General features: G+C 44.5%; 2 protein-coding genes across 2 annotated transcripts in view; both read right to left on the bottom strand.

Annotated features, from left to right (window-relative positions):
• Positions 1–6,364, bottom strand: part of abtb2b (ankyrin repeat and BTB (POZ) domain containing 2b) — a 42,801-nt gene extending 36,437 nt beyond the window's left edge. The window contains exon 1 of the mRNA XM_034085459.2: positions 4,842–6,364. Within this exon, the coding sequence (XP_033941350.1) occupies positions 4,842–5,733 (892 nt within the window). The 5' untranslated portion in view covers positions 5,734–6,364. The remainder of the gene's footprint in view (positions 1–4,841) is intronic.
• A 2,568-nt stretch (positions 6,365–8,932) lies between these two features.
• b4galnt4a (beta-1,4-N-acetyl-galactosaminyl transferase 4a) overlaps positions 8,933–19,847 on the bottom strand; it is a 209,051-nt gene continuing 198,136 nt past the window's right edge. Inside the window, exons 10-20 of the mRNA XM_034085301.1 lie at positions 18,532–18,696; positions 18,147–18,256; positions 17,338–17,438; positions 17,042–17,115; positions 15,500–16,958; positions 14,254–14,645; positions 13,993–14,146; positions 13,664–13,736; positions 12,727–12,880; positions 12,319–12,445; positions 8,933–11,035 (exon numbers count right to left, since the gene is read on the bottom strand). Of these exons, the coding sequence (XP_033941192.1) occupies positions 10,921–11,035; positions 12,319–12,445; positions 12,727–12,880; positions 13,664–13,736; positions 13,993–14,146; positions 14,254–14,645; positions 15,500–16,958; positions 17,042–17,115; positions 17,338–17,438; positions 18,147–18,256; positions 18,532–18,696 (2,924 nt within the window). The 3' untranslated portion in view covers positions 8,933–10,920. The remainder of the gene's footprint in view (positions 11,036–12,318; positions 12,446–12,726; positions 12,881–13,663; positions 13,737–13,992; positions 14,147–14,253; positions 14,646–15,499; positions 16,959–17,041; positions 17,116–17,337; positions 17,439–18,146; positions 18,257–18,531; positions 18,697–19,847) is intronic.

Here is a 19,847-nt window from a genome sequence, read left to right as displayed (position 1 = left end):
CTGCACTTGGGTTGTGTCTGGCGTGGGAACAATAACTGCTGTAACAGAGTAGCTTATTATACATGTGGTAATTGTTGTATTTCAAGTCAGACTTGTTATATTGAGATATACACTTTGACTGTCAGGTAAGACAGGAATTTTCAGAAAGACAATATCTCTTTTTGTGCAATTCATTAGGTGTCCTAACAGCACCGGTTCTTTTAGAAAACGTTTACTTTAACAATTGTATTTATGCTTCACAACAGAGTTAGATAGACATTTTTATCTTGCACCTCAACCTCAGTCTCACACAAGTCTAACTCTATGCTGTTGTTATTGTTTACGTCACAATCCAACCCCTGTTTCCGTTTTGTGGCTCATGTTGCTACAGTATAGCTACTCATTGAGTGGGCAAGAAAGAAAAAAAGACAACCATCGCACAATTAATGTTTGTTAATGTTGTCATGAAATACTAAGAAGAGTAAAACGTGCCTAGGCCCCGACTCTTTCCACCTTAATACAAAAAAAAGCAAACCAATTGGTAAAAGAAGCGTTGAAATGATATTGACAATTCCTTTTGTTGTCACGACATGAGTTTTCTATTAAGAAAACACCTGCTCAGACTGGCATGCATACCACTGACTTTGAACCTCTGACCCACGACCCTTAACATTCAGACTCCAATGCTATAATGACCCAGCCAGACGCCAACACAGGTGCATGTGGCTCTGACTGCCCACAGAGATGATGATGCCCAGTGGTTGCATCCAGGCAGTGCACTGAGCCCAGGATTCCAGCCACCTTCCAGCCAGGCGCTCTGCTTCCCTCATTAGGGACTCCGGCTGCGAGCCCAAACCAATGAGCACGACAGATTCCCCAGAGAACCTTAGCCAGCACTCTGTGGTAACACGTGCGACACACTGGCTGCACATGTTCCAATTCAAACACGCCAGAGGAGCTCAGTCATAATGTGTACTTTCCTGTTATTTCTAGATAGACTCAACCACTACTCTACAAGAATGTGATGAGGAAGAATAAATCAAGAAGCCAAGGCGCAGATGCTTTCAGGTTTGCGGCCAGTCACTATTTCCTTGTCTCTGTATTTGTGTTCATTTCCCTTTTTCTGTCATTCCCATATGTCGTTGCTTCCTCCCTATCAGTGCTTTACTGTAAACAGTTATGAAAGAGAATGACTCATGGCGCTGTAATGTGATAGGAGGAGCGTGGCTTGAGATCAACATCATAAGTGAAGTTTCAAGGAGAGGAGTGAGTAAAGACCGGCCACACACAGGGACGTACGCCATCTGTTAGGGCGGTTATTTGACTTTGATTGTTATTAATGTGACAAACTAAATGAGCCGTGTCAAAGGATGTGGAATCGATGCGAGGTCCCTGCATTCATGTCGTTGGTTTTGTAATAGCTTGACAAATCCTCTGTGGTGTCATATCTGTGAGAGCATTACTCACACATTGCCAAGAATAGTTGCAATACCCACACAAGCACATTTAGTCACCCACAGATGAACACATTGAAATACATGTGCACTGTAATGGAGCAGTGTTTCAACAGCTGGTACCAGACTAGAAGCCAGCACACACGCTGACATGGACCATCGGTGTGAAGCCTAAGGCAGGGAGCACATACAACCCAACACAGACAGACTTGTGTAGCGTTTTGTGACGGATCAACCTTATTATCCACAAAGCTTTACGGTCTTAACTTCAAAAACACTGACCTGCTGTCGGTGTTCACGAGGTTATATAATGCATCTCAGTCATTGGGGCTACACACAGGCTCGGTGGTAATGCCTGAGCGAGTTGCAGCACGCCTTTAACAGGAGGATGAACTTGAGTCTATTTCACCAGAATATTAATATCCTGATTGGTTTTCCAAAACGGTATCTGATCCCAATCCAGGTTTGTGGAGCAGGGAGTGTATTTTGAGAGTGCTGGTTTCCCCATCTGTGTGACCACAGTGCTGGGCTGCTCTGTCTGCATCTGTCTGCCCTCTGTTCCCACGCCTCTTTCTGGGATAAATACATATTTCGAGAAATAGTGAGCGGCAAATCATACGTCCTGCTCTCTCAATGCACCCAAACCCTACTCACAGCCCTTTTGACTTCTTTTCCAGAGGTGGAGAAACTGAATTTGGCTTTAGGTCAGGACTGGACCAAATCAAAGTTTGTTTATCCAGGTAAACTGTGCTGAGCATGAATGCTCTCTTTCAGATGGTGCCTGCTTTAAATTCACATAGTACAGTTTGGAGCCATAGAGCAGCCATTTAGTACTACCGTCTTTCACTGAGAGCTTGAAGGAGCTGAGACAGTGTTGCTCAAAGTCAAAACTAGCTTTCCATAAAGGAACGTGTGAAACACATGAAACATTTTAAAAAGTCCCACAAAGAACCTCAAATGGGCCTGCACTCAGAAAACTATTCAGCCATCCGGACAAGAGTTTAACAGGCAACTTTGTGCCAGTCATGAAAAGCAATCACTTCACTGTCCATTACTAAAGCTATACTCTGCACTTTAACATGCCCCATAGTATCAATACAAATGATACCAGGAAGCTCGTGCTATTTCCCGTTGAGGAGAAATGAATAACAAATGGTTCCTCTGTATAGCTGCACTATGGGTTCCACCAGTGCTGTGGAGCCATTTGAACACATACAAAGCAGACTAAACAGGTTCCAGTATGAGTGTGTGTGAATGTAATTGTGCTTGTGCAAGTGTGTGCATGAGTAATGAATATTACATATTATATATGAAGATCCTGGCACATCACAACCAGGTTCCTCTAATGCACTCCTAGACCAGAAGGAATAAACAGATGAAGATGAAGTGGACGTGAATGCAATCGCAAAGACAAAAAAAGAGAGAGCCGAGAGTGAGCAAAAGAGGGCAGGAGAGGGAGGGAGTTTTCAGAATTGTTATTGGAGCCGTAGAAGTCATTTCTGACTTAAAGAGTTCCAGATGTGGGCCAGCCCCTGAGAAAGAGTCAGAGAGGAATCAAGAGGGAGGCATATTTATCAGACTGTACCCTTCCATATGATCAGGAGTCGACCCTCCCGTTTTGAGATCATCTGGTTTCAGAGCGGAACGTGGACCTTTGCTTTTGTGGACACTGATGGTGGTGGTGGCTGCGGGGGGAAGGGGACTTCAGCTGCAGGGGGGGTGTAAGTTTAGGGTGTGGGGTGTCAGGTGGTAAGGTGGTAGAGGGGTTTTAGAACTATAAAAAGCTAGGGTGGTCAGAATAATAGTCTGTTGTTATTACACACACACACACACACACACACACACACACACACACACACACACACACACACACACACACACACACACACACACACACACACACACACACACACACACACACACACACACACACACACACACACACACACACACACACACACACACACACACACACACACACACCTCTCTTGGTTTCTCAAAACCAATGACCGAACTCACCAAAATAGAACCCGACCAAAAGACGTCCGGTTTAAAACTGGGACAAAAGCTGCTCTTTAACTTTATTGCAATGTAATAGCTCCAACTAAAGCACATGGCGAGCAAATGCAATGCCTTACTGAACACTTGCTAACTTCAATGGAGTGCACATTATGATGAATGAACCATTCCACTCTGAAAACAATATGACATGTAAACTGTCAGTGAATGAGTGTGTGTTGTAAGTGCTGGATCAATATCAGACCTGTAGGAAGTTGGCACAGTTAACAGCATTACTCTCGGTATGTGCAAGCATGGCAAGCAAAGATGCTGCTGCATGAGCATGTCTTCATCTAGAACCACAGGCCCTGTCATAATGATTATCTCCAGTTATTCTCTCTCTCTCTGTAATGCATGTGTATGTCCTTGGGTGTGTATGCCCAGATTGCACAGCGTTTGTTTTCCCTCCCTCTGTGTTGAGCTAAGCTGCACGATCCCACAACAAAAGGCCATTGTGCTGAAGAGAAAAGCTCTGCTCCGGGGAGCTGGTAGTGGGCCACAAACAAAGGCTGGGTACAATGTCTGAACACAAGCTCATGAATCAACTCGACACTGGGCTGCCAAAGACAGCCACAGAAGGAGCGCTATGGGTTTGAGGAATAGGGAAGTGAAAGAGAGTTGATTGAGGATGGATGTGAGGGTGGAGTAAACAAATGGAGCAGGATGCACAGCTGGAGATGTAAGGGAGAGAGGTGGAAGATATGTGGAGATTGTGGTGGGTGAAAGGGTTTGTCCAAGAGGAGGAGAGCGAGATGAGGAAATGGAAGGAAGGGAGGATTTGAAAGGAGTGCAGCCAACACAGCAGGAGGATGAGAGGCGAAGTCAGCGTAAACGGAGAGCTGTGTCAACAGACAAGCCTCCCGCCTGCTGTAAAGGCTCTCTGCGCCCCCAAATCACCAGCAGAACAAGAGTGACATGTGAAGGCTCAATATCCAACTGACCAATGAGAGGGAAGTCGTTCAATTCAAATGTGGAATCCAGCAGTCATTTCTCCTGTTACGACATTGAAATACCTTCTTTATTCGTATCATATGTTCTGTTGTTTCCTATTCTGACAGATCAAATTAGCAACAACTTCATCCAACCCTCATGCACACAGAGCTGCTAGTGTATCCAGCAGCAGAACACACTTCACCTTTTCCAAACTCTGATGGAGTGGAAAGTGTTGACTAGCATTAAAGAAGGGTGTGTTACAGAAAATGAAAAACGTTGTGGGTGAAGTTTGACATCCCCATCACCACACAGCAAAACATATTGAAAGCTGACATTTGGATACATTTTCACACAGAACATCTGGACATTATATTGAAATAAGTGCACTGAATCAAATACATCTGTAAAAGTATTTACCATTGGCGTTCTTCCCGCAGATCAGGTGCTCATAGTGCTGCAGGACTCCCCAAAGCTCAGCGTCATTGTTCACCACCCCCTCCAAGGCCTCTGCGCTCACCGGGTAGCATGATGACCCCGAATCCGGCCCTGGGTGACCCCTCTCGGCCATCAGCACCCGGGCTCCTATCTCCTCCACCAGGGCTTCCATGCATGCGGTCAGGCATATCGCTGCGTACTCGTGGATGCGCACGGAGATACGTGTGTCCACCATCCAGCGGAAGAAGCGCCCCACGGAGAAGGAGAGGCCGCAGCGGGCCGACTTGCCCTTTCTCAGCAGCTCCCCGGCGCTCATGCTATACATGGAAATGGCCTTGACCGTAGCAGAGACACAGTGGTCGGCCAGGGCCCAGCTGAGCACCAGCCTCATGGCACTCTGCACCTCGAAGCGCGTGCAGCGGCAGTGCATGACGCTGAGCCGCTGAGCCTCTCTGGAGATGCGGATGAGAGCCCGGCGGAGGAGAGCGGACAGCCGCCGCACGGCCTCCGGGGAGAACACAGGTGTGGGTCCACCTTTCATGCCCCCACTCCCGGCCACTTTGCGAAGTATCTTAGCCACCTCATCTTCGGTCCAGGGGAACTCTTCCAACTCAGGTAAGCGGGGACACTTTGAGAATATGTCCTCCGGGTCTTCGGGGAGGACCGTGTTGACCGTATCCCAGCTGTTGTTCCTGCTGTTCATAGAGCCGGAGTAGTACCACCAGTTTCCCCGATGAGGGATCGTCATAAAGGCCTGCGAGTTGGACTTGGAGGAGGACAGGCTGAGGGATTTACACGAGTCCCCGGCCCCATAGCCAGAGTCCAGGGTGAGGTCCTCCAGGGTTTTCATGTGGGCATTGCTCAAACCAGCCATTATTGTGAAACTGTTTGAACAAGGGTTTTGAAGCAAAGCGGCAAACCTGGTGAGCGGTTTACCTGACGTCAGTCAAGCAGCAGTCGAAACTCCCCGCAGAGCTGGAAGAACTGGTTACACAGCGGCACCGTTGACTGACATGCTGCTAAACTTAGTTCAGTGCAGGATAGAGAAATGACACAACTGCACACGCTGGTAAAATGCTGCTCGATAGCTAATATGTTGTTGTTATTATCAAATGAGTAAGCCGGGGAAGTTAAAGTCGCACCCGTCTCACCTTTCCCCCGGGCAGCGCAGGGATTTAAACTTTCCTCCAGTATCCAAACTCTTTAACATACGACGGAGTGTCTCCCAGCTCTCTGAAAACAACCAGACCTGAGTTCATTTGTTACAATATATCCCGTATTGTTGACCAGCAGACCGAAACTGTGTTGTTTTCGTAGATAACCGTGGAAAAGTCCGAAAATAGCTCATCCCACTCCCGTCCCGGACGGTGCTCGGTCAGGAACAGGCTGTTGGATACACTCGGCTACAGATGTGTGAAAGGAGGGTTCGCTGCTGAATGACAACACGGAAGCAGCTCAAGTACCAATCAGGAGAAGGACGATTTCTGCGGGCAGCCAATCAGGACTCGCTCTAAATGTTTCCTTTATTTTGGAGAATAAGTAGGCTACATTAGTTTTGCCTCAGATAAGCACACATTCCCTCAACATGTGTGAACTAGAAATGGCTGTATTTGCTTCTAGGTTTGATATACACACTTTTCTTCACATTCACTCAATATCATTTTAACATAACTTTTAAGTATGTATGTTTACCACGGTTTCAGTCTTTATTTGTATCGTATAATAACAATTTCAACCACACATATACATATAGTAATGTTTAGTCAACACATGTCAGTAATACATGACTGAATAAATCCGTGGCTAGATGTTCCCTATAAGTTATTATACTAATGGGTCTGGGGCAATTCTTCATTGTAGTCACTTGAACCAAACTTCAAACCAAGCAGATGTTATACTCTGTTGACCCTGGACATGAGCTCATCTCTCACCTGTACCCTGTTACATACATTGAATCTCTAAAGCTCTTGGTAATATTGCAAGAGGTGGGGTGTTTACTTTTATTTAATTAGGCTTAAGGATTTCACTGAAAGTGCATTTCCAAATCTTATTTGGGATTATAAGGGAGACACGTGTGTTGTAACATGCAGCTTTAAAAAGCAAATGCCATTTTACTTCTTTTAAATGTAGCCTACTTCCAAATTTACTTCCAAATTGTAATTTGGAAACTGTGTACTGCTTATATGTTTCATCAGTCCATACTCTGTGCTAATTCATTGCGGTTTATAGAGATCATTTAAAAAAAATTGTCAGATCTTGCTTTCAAAACAACTTGTAAATGCTCATACGAAACTTCAGTTTGAAGCACTGCATGTCCCTGTTTGTTGTTTCTGGTTAGGTGCTGTAACCTGCTTGAGATCAATAAAGCAAACTTGTTGAAGAGGCCTGTGAGTACCTGCTTCTCATCACTCCACACTCACTTAGACAGGTATGGGCGTGCCTCCACTGGGAGAGAAGCCAACACTTTTACATAATGAGTTTGTGTAAACAGTCACACGACTGCAACACATTGTGAAAGTGCACTGTGTCTTGTACATATACAGATGTGACATGTTATAGGACATATTGGTATGTACTTTTAAAGATACATTTTAAAGTGAAAAAGTGACTAACACACCATCATCATCATCATCATCATCATCATCATCATCATCATCATCATCATCATGGTCTATGAATCATTCAGTCAGGGGATCTGTGTAGGGAGTCAATCCTTCAGTCCATTAAACCTCCAAAGATTTGCGCTCCTAGTCAAACTCCTCCAAATTAGTTTAGAAGACACACAGGGCTTAGAGGAGATCACAGAAAGTTAGCACTTGCCTCATCCTCATGGAGCTTTGGTGTGGACATTGCTTACCTCATGGTTTCTGTATGCGTGCAGGGCAGACCCCCACCCAGAGCAAAGTGGCACACAGGGGGGATCAACAACTCAAAAGAAAAACAAAAAACTCTGCAATTGATTACATTTGGCCCTGGAAACAATTTCAGCTCTGTTGGAGTTCAACATGTTTCCTAATGTTTATTTTTCTATTTGTAGGTCATAAAACACAATCGATGCATTTAACTCAGAATGGTAACTTAATAAACCAATGTCAGTCCTACATAGTACACAGTCAGCTGTTGCAGTGTTTTAACATGTCATATTTACGTTGTACATGTATCTATTAACTCTAACTGATCAGGGCTTGTTTGAATCATGGCAACATGTTTCAAGTCATGAATTTGAACATTTCATAATCTGGCTGAATATACTTATATGTCTTTAATTAAAAAATAAATTAAAAGGCCATTAGTGGTTGTTTGATCCACAGTCACTTCCTACCTTTTACAAAACCATTGACCTTGTAACAATCCTTTGCCGGAAATAAAAATTAAAACACACTTCATGAGCGTAAGATTGTTTTTACTTTTTGCATAAAGGAAGTGATCCGAGACAGTCTTCTGTTTGTGTGCGAGTGTGTAGGAGGGGGATTTTTCATACTTCTCGAAAATGTTCGTCTATCTACTCACTTTATGACGTCTTCTCTCCTACACTTAATAAACCCATTTCCTGCTGAAACTACGTCAATTTATTCTTAAAGGTGGGGTAGGTACATTTGAGAAACCGACTCGAGATCGCTAGAATTTGAAAATACACAACCGGAGAAAATCTGCCACTTCCTTACAGAGCCCCTCCTCCAACACACACGAACGCGCACATGACCAATGAGGGCACGAGATAAGTTTGGTTGTACTTTTTACAGTATTACGGCTTCTACAGATGACATTTTTGTATGGATTTTTTGTCAAAGCACTTAAGATATTCATTGATATCGGGATGTTAAGAGCATTCCATGGAATATAACAAAAAGTGTATCTCGAGCCGGTTTCTGAAACGTACCTACCCCACCTTTAATTTTCATGTCTCTGATCTTGAAGTCATGCAACCACTGTATGTCTGCGGGTTAAATAGAATGTATGTGTGGAGCGCCCCCTGGTGGTAAAATAGGAAAGAGTTGTTTTGAATTATATATTTTACAATTGTCTCACAGAAAAGAAAATATGCATCTGAAAAAATTATATGGACGTAAGCATAAAAGTTTATTTGCAAAAAAAACAACAAATCAAAAAAAGTACAATACATTCTTAAAACCTTTTCTCTACAAAACAATTTCACAGAAATTACCTTGGAATGTATATTCCTATTTTTCATTTTTACGTTTGTTATATATTTAGTCTTATATTTAATGTGTTTCTTTTGTTCTTTAAATAGTCCCATATCAGTATAAATTGGCCTACAGTGAAGACCTTTTTTCCTGTAGAGGCAAAGAAAGGGTCATGGATGGCATTTTGACAATCATATAGTCAATAACAGATCATGACATCTCATCCACATATATGTCCAGTCTAAGCCTTCCAGCCACTCCCCATCAATATAAGTACCATGTTGCATAAACAGAGGCATTAGGAGCACGGCCTCCAGCCAAACTAATGGGAGCAGGTGGAGTCCGGCTGTACTGCAGCTGCCTGTGAGTCTCCATCACACCTCCGTATTTCACTTAGTAGTCATTAGTACCATCTCCGTGTATCTCACCAATGGGGCAACTGGCTTTAAACCACTCCTTTCTAGTAGTATAACGGACACACTGACACCTCTGTAATCCATTGAAGAGAACTGTATGCGTCTTACAATGTAGCTGGATGTACAGTGTCATTACAGCCTGCTGATAAATAACTGTGATTTGTCCCTTGCCCTCCTCTGTCATTAGAATAGTTTAAAAACTGCCAGCAGCCAAACCCTGATAAAGGCACACATTTGTGAAACAGCCATGCCTTTCCACGACACATTAACTGGTCTCCCTTTTGTTCGAGCTTTGTGCAAGTCGAAAAAGAAGAGTGTTGATGTGTTTCGATAGCTAAGCATTTCCTGTCTTGGTGGTAGAGATCCCACAAATCCAATATTTGAAATGAGCTAAGCTCGGAAAATGCCTAATAAAATGTGACAACATTAAATAAAATGTCAGAAAGACGTTGTTGTCTTCTCCTTCCCTCATGTAAGAGTTGTCTGTTCCAGTTGATGATACAAATACATAAGAGATGTGGAGGGAATAGAGGATATTGTAAGTTCAAAGTTGTAAACTGTTCACAAATTCAGTGTTTAAGAAAATAAAAAAGCACCCCAAATATTTGTGCATTCGTACTCAGTGAAGACACTCAAAACGTTTAAATAACAAACAGTAAAACAAAAATGAATCAAGCCATAGCTGATAGCTACCATTAATATGGGTGGAGCAATGTTTCAACAAAAACAAAATTAAATTGATTGAAGGTTATAAAAGATACAGAGGGAGAGAGAGGGAAAGAGAGAGATATAAAGATGACGTATCTTTCAGTATCTGTTTGGAAAAGGGCATTACTGTTTCAAAAACTTTCAATTATTCATAATATCATGTTATCAGGAGAATATCAACACGTCGGATATACTGGTTATTGATAACCAACAGGTAGTATTTTATGTATTTAGAAATTCAGAGTTCCTCTACTCGATCTACGCCACCATGTCTCAATCTATCTGAATAACATGTTGACACACATTCTATTAGGCTCTCAGGTGAGAGCGTGTTAGAAAAAAGATCTTAGGTTGTCTTCACATCTTCTTGTTAGAAAAAAAGGTGCTTCCTGTCATCGTAAGCACACACAAGCGGCAACACACCCACACACACTTATATATGTACATTACCCACGCATACACACATACACAGAAACAGCTGCTTTCCAGTCTGTCTGAAAACATTGCACCAAAAGAAGGACAGAGAGAGGGAGAACAAAAACAACTCTCTAGTACAGTTGAGTCAGTGAGGCAAAGTGATGACTCAGGTCTGCGTAAACAGTTCACTTGTCAAGTTCAGATTTGGACTCTGTCTTCATACCCACAAGCGTACAAGAGGGCCAACAGAGGCGTCCCTGACAGGAGCCTGTAAATAAAGGCAGAGTTCAGGCAGTGAGTGAGCTCCTACAGGTCTCTCTCTCACACACAGTGGATCTGAAAGTAGTTTTAGTATCCTCCGACCAGCAGGGGGAGCTATCCCTTAGGAGTTTTCTTGTTTTGGGTGTTCCACATGCCTCGTTTGGAGTGGTAGTAGTGAAAGAAGTTTCTTAAGCGTAGTCTCTCCACCTCCAAACCATTCTGCAGTACCCTAGAAAAGGCAGGAGGGAAAATCACTGGGTTAAAACTGGGCTTATATTCATCAGCAGAAATAATTGTGTTAATCATTGCAACTGTTTCTAGGTCATGTGTAAATGACTGATGATCAGTGGCTGTCTAAAATAGGCTGATCCATTTTTTTTTTTTTTTATCAGAAGTTCAAAGTCTGGCGTTTTTAAGTACATTTCTGACGTTGATGCTCAAGATGAGAAAATAAGTTTAGCTTTCAGAGGAAGGATTAAAGTCGAAACATTTGCATTTGGTCATCTGCAGGCATACATGTATACACCAGTGCAGAAAAGTTGCCAAAGATGCCAGACACCCACATTCCTGTAAAGTGCCAAATACACAGAACTTTCCCTGGCTGCGATAGGCATAATCAACATTGTGTGAACTCGTTTGGCAAGGGCTTTAATGTAACAGACCTTCAGTTATTTGTTTTGTGTCAGTTTAGCCAACCTACATCTGGGTGGCATCTAAACATGCAGACCGTTTTAGTTGAATATACTCAATTATCCATCTGGCTGCTTCGATTACCAAAGATCGCTCGTTAGTTTTCATTGCAGCAGCCCTTTCTTGATGTTCACTAAAGAAGCATTTTCACACACTGAACATTCAACACTGGGAGCTGGCATCATCCACTGTGCAGACTGTCAATGTGTTTCCTTCAAATGTGGTTTTTCCTGCACTTGCACCCTATTGGCATTGTGCACACTTTACACCTTCAATGTTTAAAGGTCATTTACCATATACATTATGCTACAACATTATGCTACAACATTGACAATCCAAGAAAAAAGATGCAATCTGAACACAACTACCATTGAAAAGCATATAATAATGTGTTAACTCCAACTTTATCGTTACCATAGAGTTGACATTTCTCCAACGAAGTCTAAACTAAAACGGACTCATTAACCTTCTAATACCCTTTTCACACTGAAGGCTCAACCAGCGTTGGTTTTGTGTTTGAAAAGGTTAAACACTGTTGACCGACATGACTTTGTAACCCAGGTCGAGAGGTGGGTCGGACAAGGGTCGATATCAGCGTGAAATGGGTCATGGACGCTAAACAAGTAAAACAAGACAAATTATGTCATTGGTCGCAGTTACGTAATTGTCCCAGGTTGCCATAGCTCATAAACAAACACAGCGATGGCAGCAGGAATGTCTTCAAGACTTAGAGTTGCGGGGGACAGTAAAGGAAAATGTAGTGTTTGCCAATATAATATCATTCATTGAAGAGGCTGCTGTGTTAGCTTGTTGCTGGGTTACCTGTCCAGCAGCTCCCAGTCCTCTCCCCCCCAGCGGTCTTTGAATTCCTCCGTGTTCATCCCTCCGATCTTATCAAAGTCAGTCTTATAGATTCCAAACAAGCCGAAGCCGTTCACCTCCCAGTACCCTACAGAAAGAACACAAAGAAAGTTAAAAGGAAATATTGGTCCCATTGCAATAACAGCCTCTCGTGATGCAACAGCCTTTAGAAATTATGCATGTTAATTGGAATCTGAATTCATTTTTCATAAATTATGAATTTTTCATACATTATGAATTCAAAGCTGCTGTCTGGAATTTGGGGAATTAGTTTGAGTGACGGGTCAAACTTAAAGACTGGAAAACTGTGTGAATACGTGAGTGAGATAATTCCTGTATGAGCATGTATGCATGTAATGTGTTTGTTACCATCGGGCTCCCGTGGCGAACTGCCGCAGCTGAGTCTCATGACGACGGGAGCGAAAGCGAGGCGTCCCTCCACACAGTGCTTCCTGATGCTCTCCAAGATGTTGAGAGGGAAGTGGATGTGCAGATCACAAAGGAACACAATGCTATGACTATCCTGCAAGAAGAAGAACAAAAACACACAAACGTGACACATACATCTACATTAAAAACAATTACGTCAAAAAGGAGAAATAAAAGTGTGTCTGCTTTATGATTCTGTGGATGTTCACACAAGGGGTTTTAGGATTAAAGAAAGTAGAGAAGTCTGGGCATCAGAGGCTTCTCTTCACTCCCAAAGCCTGCGAGTCATTCAGACATGAGTGACGGCCATGTCATCCCACGTGACAGCACTGACACTCAACTGACGGCTCAAAGTCTGTCCACATTTCCAGCCGCTCCACGCCCCTGTGGGTGGGTGTGCGTGCGTGAGTGACAGCCAGAGAGCGGGGTAAGGACACACACACACACACACACACACACACACACACACACACACACACACACACACACACACACACACACACACACACACACACACACACACACACACACACACACACACACACACACACACACACACAAATAACCTGTGAACGGGACTGGATGTGACAACTTTGGCATACAGATGACACAGGAATTGCAGCTAACTGCCTAAGCGGCTCCCTGTCACCCACGGCCGGGCTCAGTGTGAGAGGGCAAACGGAGCAGGGGGAGGTAAAGGGTGAGATCCACAGCCTGTGACAGACCGCCGTGGCAGTGATGTACTCATTATGCACGAGTGTTCTTTCTGTCTGTCCATCAGTAAAGGTCATGTGGTCAGTGTGAGTGGCTGACCTTCAGAGTGTGGCTTTTTCCTGCCAGCTCACATATTGCTGTCTCTTGTGTTTGTGTCTCTAACCTCGATAGTGTCCACTCCGATCTGCAGTCCTGCCGAGCGCTCAAAGTTCCCCTCTCTCCTCAGATACTCATATCTGTCGTAACAGAAATACACACGCATCAGGTGATGCCTTGAAAATTGGAAGAAATATTGTACCTTTTACACAGCTGATTGTGTTCCACACACACACACACACACACACACACACACACACACACACACACACACACACACACACACACACACACACACACACACACACACACGCGCACACACACACACACACACACACACACACACACACACACACACACACACACACACACACACACACACACACACACACACACCTTGGCACACTGCTGTCTCTCAGTGCCTGCTCCACGTCCATGTCTTCGCTCTCAAAATCGACGATGATGATGCTGAAATTGTCATCCTTTGTTTGGCGATGAAGATTCTCCATGTCAGAGATGAACTGCTGTACCCAGCGGGCCTGGTTTTTCACTGAAAGACATTAAGAAGACAACACAAAGAATAATCTTGGTTTAAAAGTTACTTCTAGACAGTTTTCTCCGTTTTGGACGTTGACCGAAGTCCGCCTTTTGACTGACCTGGCACCACAAAATGCACCATGACGTCTCTCCTCCACTGCAGCATGACAGGCTGGCAGAGCAGAGGCTTAGCGTAGGCGGTGCTCCAGGGTGTCGCTCCGGGCCGGGCGGGGGATCTGGCTGAGGGAGGGGGGGGTGGCGGTGTGGTCAGGCTGGATGTGGCAGGGGATGGGACCGAAGCTGGGGACAGAGCTGGTGAGGCCGGGGCAAAGTCAGTGTTCTCTATGCTCTCCTCCCCCATCCTGCTGCGGTGGAGCAGCAGGTAGATGTACTCGGATAGACGCACCACGCTGCGGCCTCGCTCCATCAGCTCCAGCTCCACCAGGTAGCGGTTCCCTCTCGCAGAGTCGCGCCGCTTCTCAACGTTAACGATTCGCAGCAGGGTGTAGATCCTGGGGCAGGGGGTAAAAAGGTCCCATATTGTAAAAATAATCATGTTTGGTTTGTTTATAAAGCCAGTGTAGGAGTTTTATAAATACTGTATTAAAACTCTCAAAACACTGACCAATCAGGGCAGAGTTTTTTGTATGAGAAAAAAAATGTGTTGACCTTAAAGCATGTTCACACATTCTAGTAAAAAAGTATAAACCTTATAAGGACCCCCCCCCTTTAAAAAACAAACATACTGTAGCTGGTACAGGGTATGATATGCAGCAAAAGGGAGAGGATGCATCTACTGTATAAAACACTATTGCTTATATAATTCGAAAAACTAGATTACTTTTGCTTAATTGAGGGAAAAGCACATAGAAGATGTGATTATCCATATTTAGTTGCAGGCAAGTCAGTATGCTTTAAAGCAGGGGTGTCAAACTCAAGGCCCGGGGGCCAAATCCGGCCCGTGACTTCATTTCATGCGGCCCCACAAGAACTTGCAAAGAATATAATATGTTTATTATACGGTTACAGGCCGCTTGACAGAAGCACGTTGCCCATAAACTACATGTCCCACAATGCATCTCTCATGTGCCTCTTTTTCCAAAATGAAATGAAATTGAGTTTGACACTTCTGCTTTAAAGGAATGGCTGAGCTATTTTTCACAAACAACATTGAGGTTTTTAAGCACTGAAGCAGCAAATGGTAATGAGCACATAGAGCCAACCAATATGTTCTCAGCTAAATGACTTCTTGCTTTACATAATGGTAAGCAAACAGAAACGCATTTTAACTCACACATGGGTGCAGGGGAAACTTAAACCGTCTCGTAGTCTCACATCACTCTCCCTCCCTCCCTTCTGTACTCACCCTCCGTTGCGTTCGTTGAGTTTCTCCATGTACTGCGCCAGCACGTCCACCACCTCGCTCTCGGCCAGCTGCAGGTTGCCGGACACGTTGCAGCGCAGGTCGTTCCAGTCGGAGCGCAGCAGCTCGAAGTCCATGGGGTTGACGGAGAAGGTCCTCTGCCAGTTGATGCTCTCCTCCGCCCAACCTGGCCGCGGCTCCACCTCCTCGTAGCTGTAGTCCGACAACTCTCCCTCCTCCGGTTCTGGCTCGGGGTTAGAGCGGTTTGTATCGTGGAGTTCTGCCGGGTTGGGGTCTGGCTGCTGCTCTGTGATCTCTGAGGTCCTGAGGTAGGAGGTGACACGTGTTTGTCCTTGGAGCGTGTTCTCTGTGGAGTTTATCTTTTGCTGGGTAACAGGAGGGGGGTCTCGAGGATTGGACAGCGGGTCCCTTTGGTTGGGTACATCAGTAGTATGTAAACCCCCGTGATCCCCTCTCCTCCTGCTTGTCTCTGACTGTTTGACCCCAGACTTCGGCACACTTTCACTCTGAGTGTTGATGCTTCCATTGCGAGGAGAGGTCTTACCCTCTTTTGTGGGGGGGTTGGGCCAGAGCTGAGGGGCACTAACCAGGCTTTTGCCTCCTCCCCCAGCATGTCCTTTGGCACCCAGGTTAACCAGCCTATTGGTCTTCCCAGTTTGGTACAGAAACACCCCCGGGAACACCTCTCTAGGGTGGCGCAATGCCCTCTCCTCCCTCCTTTCCTCCCTCCTCTCCCGACGCTGCTCCCTCTCCCTGTCCTTCTCCCGCTCCTTGGCAGGCCGAGGCCGGGTGATGTAGATCTTGTTCTCCTCCCTCTTTTTCTTCCCTCCGACCTTGTTGTTGTTGTTGTTATCGTGGAGGTTGTTGACGTGGGCGGAGTTGCTGCGGATCTGCTTGGCTCGGCTGGCAAGGGCAGAGAGGGAGGTCTTCTGGGGGAAGAGGAGTGAAGACTTGCTCAGTTTGGGCAGGGTCTCAGCTCCCTTCTCTCCCCCGCCGCCTGTTCCTCCCCCTCCTCCTTTCCTGCCAGGACTCAGCTCTGCAGGACCAGTGCGGATCCAAGACAAGGAGCGAGGCGGGACCACGCTGTCCGTGTCGGGCTGAAGCCCCCTGGTTTGGGGCTCTTCAAATCCCTTCCTGGTGTCCTGTCTCCCGTTTGTATGATCTCTTCCCCAGTCCAGATCTTTAGCCATCTGTCCCTCTCTGTGAGGAAAGTGTCTACTCTCTCTGCGACGTTTGATACTGTTGACTGCCCCCTCCTCCTCTTCCTCGGGGTCCTCCTCCTCTTCTTCCCCTTCTCTCCCAGCTGGCGTGGGTTCAGGCTTCGAGTGAGGATGTGAGGGGTTGGAGGTGTGGCTGGGATGAGAGGGCTTCTTGGGCGGCTGCGTGCCAACGATCTCCGCCTCGTCCTCGAAGTCTACCACCTCCTCCTCGTCTAGGAAATCTGGAGATATGAAGGAGAAACCAATTTGAAATGGTGTGTGTATAAATGTGTGACTGATCGAGAGTGTGTACAATATTAGTTACCATCTGGGTTGGGGAAAAAGAACGGCCTGTCATCGTCCTCCTCATCCATCTTCATATATTTATAGAAACCAAACCTGGCAGACATTAGAGGAGGCAACACACATTCATTAACACACATAACATATTAAAAAAGTTCCAATGTGCCTTGCAGCATAATAAACTTAATCTATGAATCACTGCCTTCATATTCACACTTGAGCAGTTATTCTGCATGATCAGTCTCCTCGCTCATATTTACAAGACAGGGACAAATATTCCCTCAGCACTCTGAGAGATATAAGCAATAATGTCCTTACTTCTCTAAGTAGATAGGGGACTCTCTGTAGAAGCACTTGTTCTCTCGCTCCATGTGGGTGAGACGTGTGAAGTCATTTGGGTAAACGAAGGACAGATAGACCTGTGGAAGAAGTTCAATGTCAATCAAAAATGGGAAAACACTGATCGAGGGAGTTCAGTTAGCAATACTCGAAGGGATTAGATTCAAAGCAGCATTTTAGGCAAAATCCGCTTTTCACTCTACTAAAAGCTGTATTTTGTTACAGTGATTTCTGTCAAATTTAAATTGGATTTGATTCATTTTAGTGGCTCATTTCCACTTATCTCCGCAACTGCTGCAATAACACACAACAGCCTAAAGGGGGCAACACTGCCTACCACATGCTTCATCAATGTGTTGGTTTGAACAGTGGTGAAGTACAAACCAGCATGCCCTCTGTCCAGTTGATATGAATATTATGCTGACTCTGTAGGTTTTAACTTATTTCATAATCGGAGGCACTAGACTATAGACTAGACTATTGCTCGACTCCACTTCGAGCGATAGAATTACTAACAAAGAACTGCTAACAAAGCAATTATATACTAACAAAGGACTGGCTTATCTAAAGCCAGTTGAGTAGCACTTGAAATACTTGGCTCTATGAAACCTGATGTACTTACACGATTCTGTTTTCTTCAAGGTTGTGTCTTCCTGGTCGAATGTACTTATTGTAATGCAATGTAATGTAACTATAGATCTACTTTTATTTAGAACTCTCTCACACACATACACACAAAAACACATTAAATGTCTTTATAAGCATCTATTTTTCCGAGGAAGACTTACAAACTGCAGGCCCTGGTATCTGGCGATGGGGAAATCTTTGACTACGTAGGTTGGAGAGTAGAGACAGGCCGGAAGAACGTTTTCCAGTCGGGAGGGGTCGATCATAGGAACTGAGGAGAATATTTAAGATCAGGTACACAAATACGTATTCTGCTTTAAATAAATATAAAATAAAGAAAGCTGGGAGATGATCAGGGCAATGTCAAAAGCAGGGAAACACATCAAATGTAAAACAGCACGCCAGAAGGAATGACAGTCTGAATAATACAGTCGAACTGACAGCCAGAGAGACTGAGAGCCAGACAGCCAATCAGTCACAGGGAAATGACAGGCCATAACATCCTGATGAAGACAGAAAGAAGGGGAAGATGAGTGGCAGATTTACTGCTATAGAAGGTGTCCCTGGGGTCCGGCTTCAGCATATCCGCTCCGTGCTGCAGGACACCCCCTCCCTCCAGAGCCTGGGGGTGAAACTCCTCCGGGAGACGGATGTGACTGGCCAAGGTCTGAGGGATGTGGTCCACGGCGTTCATCTTCAGATTGGATTCATCTGAAAAATACAGAGAAAGAGGGAAAGATGATGTAGAAGATGGAAAGATGAAGATCAGTATTTCACTCACTGTTTGGATTATCTTTATGACGGGCACATTTGATTTGCTTCATCACAAATCGATACCCACCATGAAAAGTGACAACAAAGACAAATGAACGGCAGAGAGGAGTGAAAAACAGGAAGAAGAGGAGGTGGAACGTGAGAGGCTCAGAAACAGAGTTGGAAAAAACAAATACAGAGCAAAGCAGAGTCATAATTATACCAAATCGATAGCACGAGAGGAGGAGAGCGCATCTGTGATTAATGGCATGTCAGGAGCAAGGCCTGATGGGAGAAATGCTTCATCACTAACAGGGTGGTGAGCATCATTTTCATCCCCCAGAGGGTGGAGGGCGCACATTGGGTGTGTGAACGCCACACAGAGAAAGCTTCTTCTTAGACTCCCTTTCTTCTAACAATGAAACATCTGTTGATCTCACATACATGGCTTTACACTTCACACACGCCAGCTGTAATTCATTATCTATGTTACGGAAATACTCAAAAGAAGCAAATAAACAAAGAAAACAGCATAACTCTTGATTTATTTCCATCATGTTGCAGATGTCGTCGGGGTGTAATAAAAGAAGAGTCAACATTATTTCTGTATGGCACAAACCTCATTCAGATGGTAATACCACGCACATTTAACACCCGTTAACGGTGTTGTGATTATTTGAATTTCCTGGTCTGTGTAGCAAATGCGTGTGTGATGGTGTAAATGCATTAACGGCTACCATCTGGGTGGCGCTGTTATGTACACGGCCACTTATTCTGTAGTAAAAAAGTATTATCGCACCACTAAAGGGGATTTAGAAACCATAAGGAATTGTTGTGGATACTGAAAATTAAAATAAAAATTAAGATAATAATAATAATAATATATATTATCCTGACATAAATGAGCATTTCATTTGTAAAAATGCAATAACACAGTAAAACTGCTTTAGGTCAGTAGGATCTTTGCAACAAAGATGGATGTGGAGAAATATTTCCAGATGAGATACCATGTGTGGAAATATTCAATACTCACTTATAAGATAAGTTACCTGGATAGTAGAAAAATTAACTTACAAATACAACATTAGAACAAATACTGTATTCTTGGT

Source organism: Pseudochaenichthys georgianus, chromosome 6 (assembly GCF_902827115.2).
Source record: "Pseudochaenichthys georgianus chromosome 6, fPseGeo1.2, whole genome shotgun sequence".
NCBI lineage: Eukaryota > Metazoa > Chordata > Actinopteri > Perciformes > Channichthyidae > Pseudochaenichthys > Pseudochaenichthys georgianus.
This window is presented reverse-complemented; position numbering and strand designations above follow the sequence as displayed.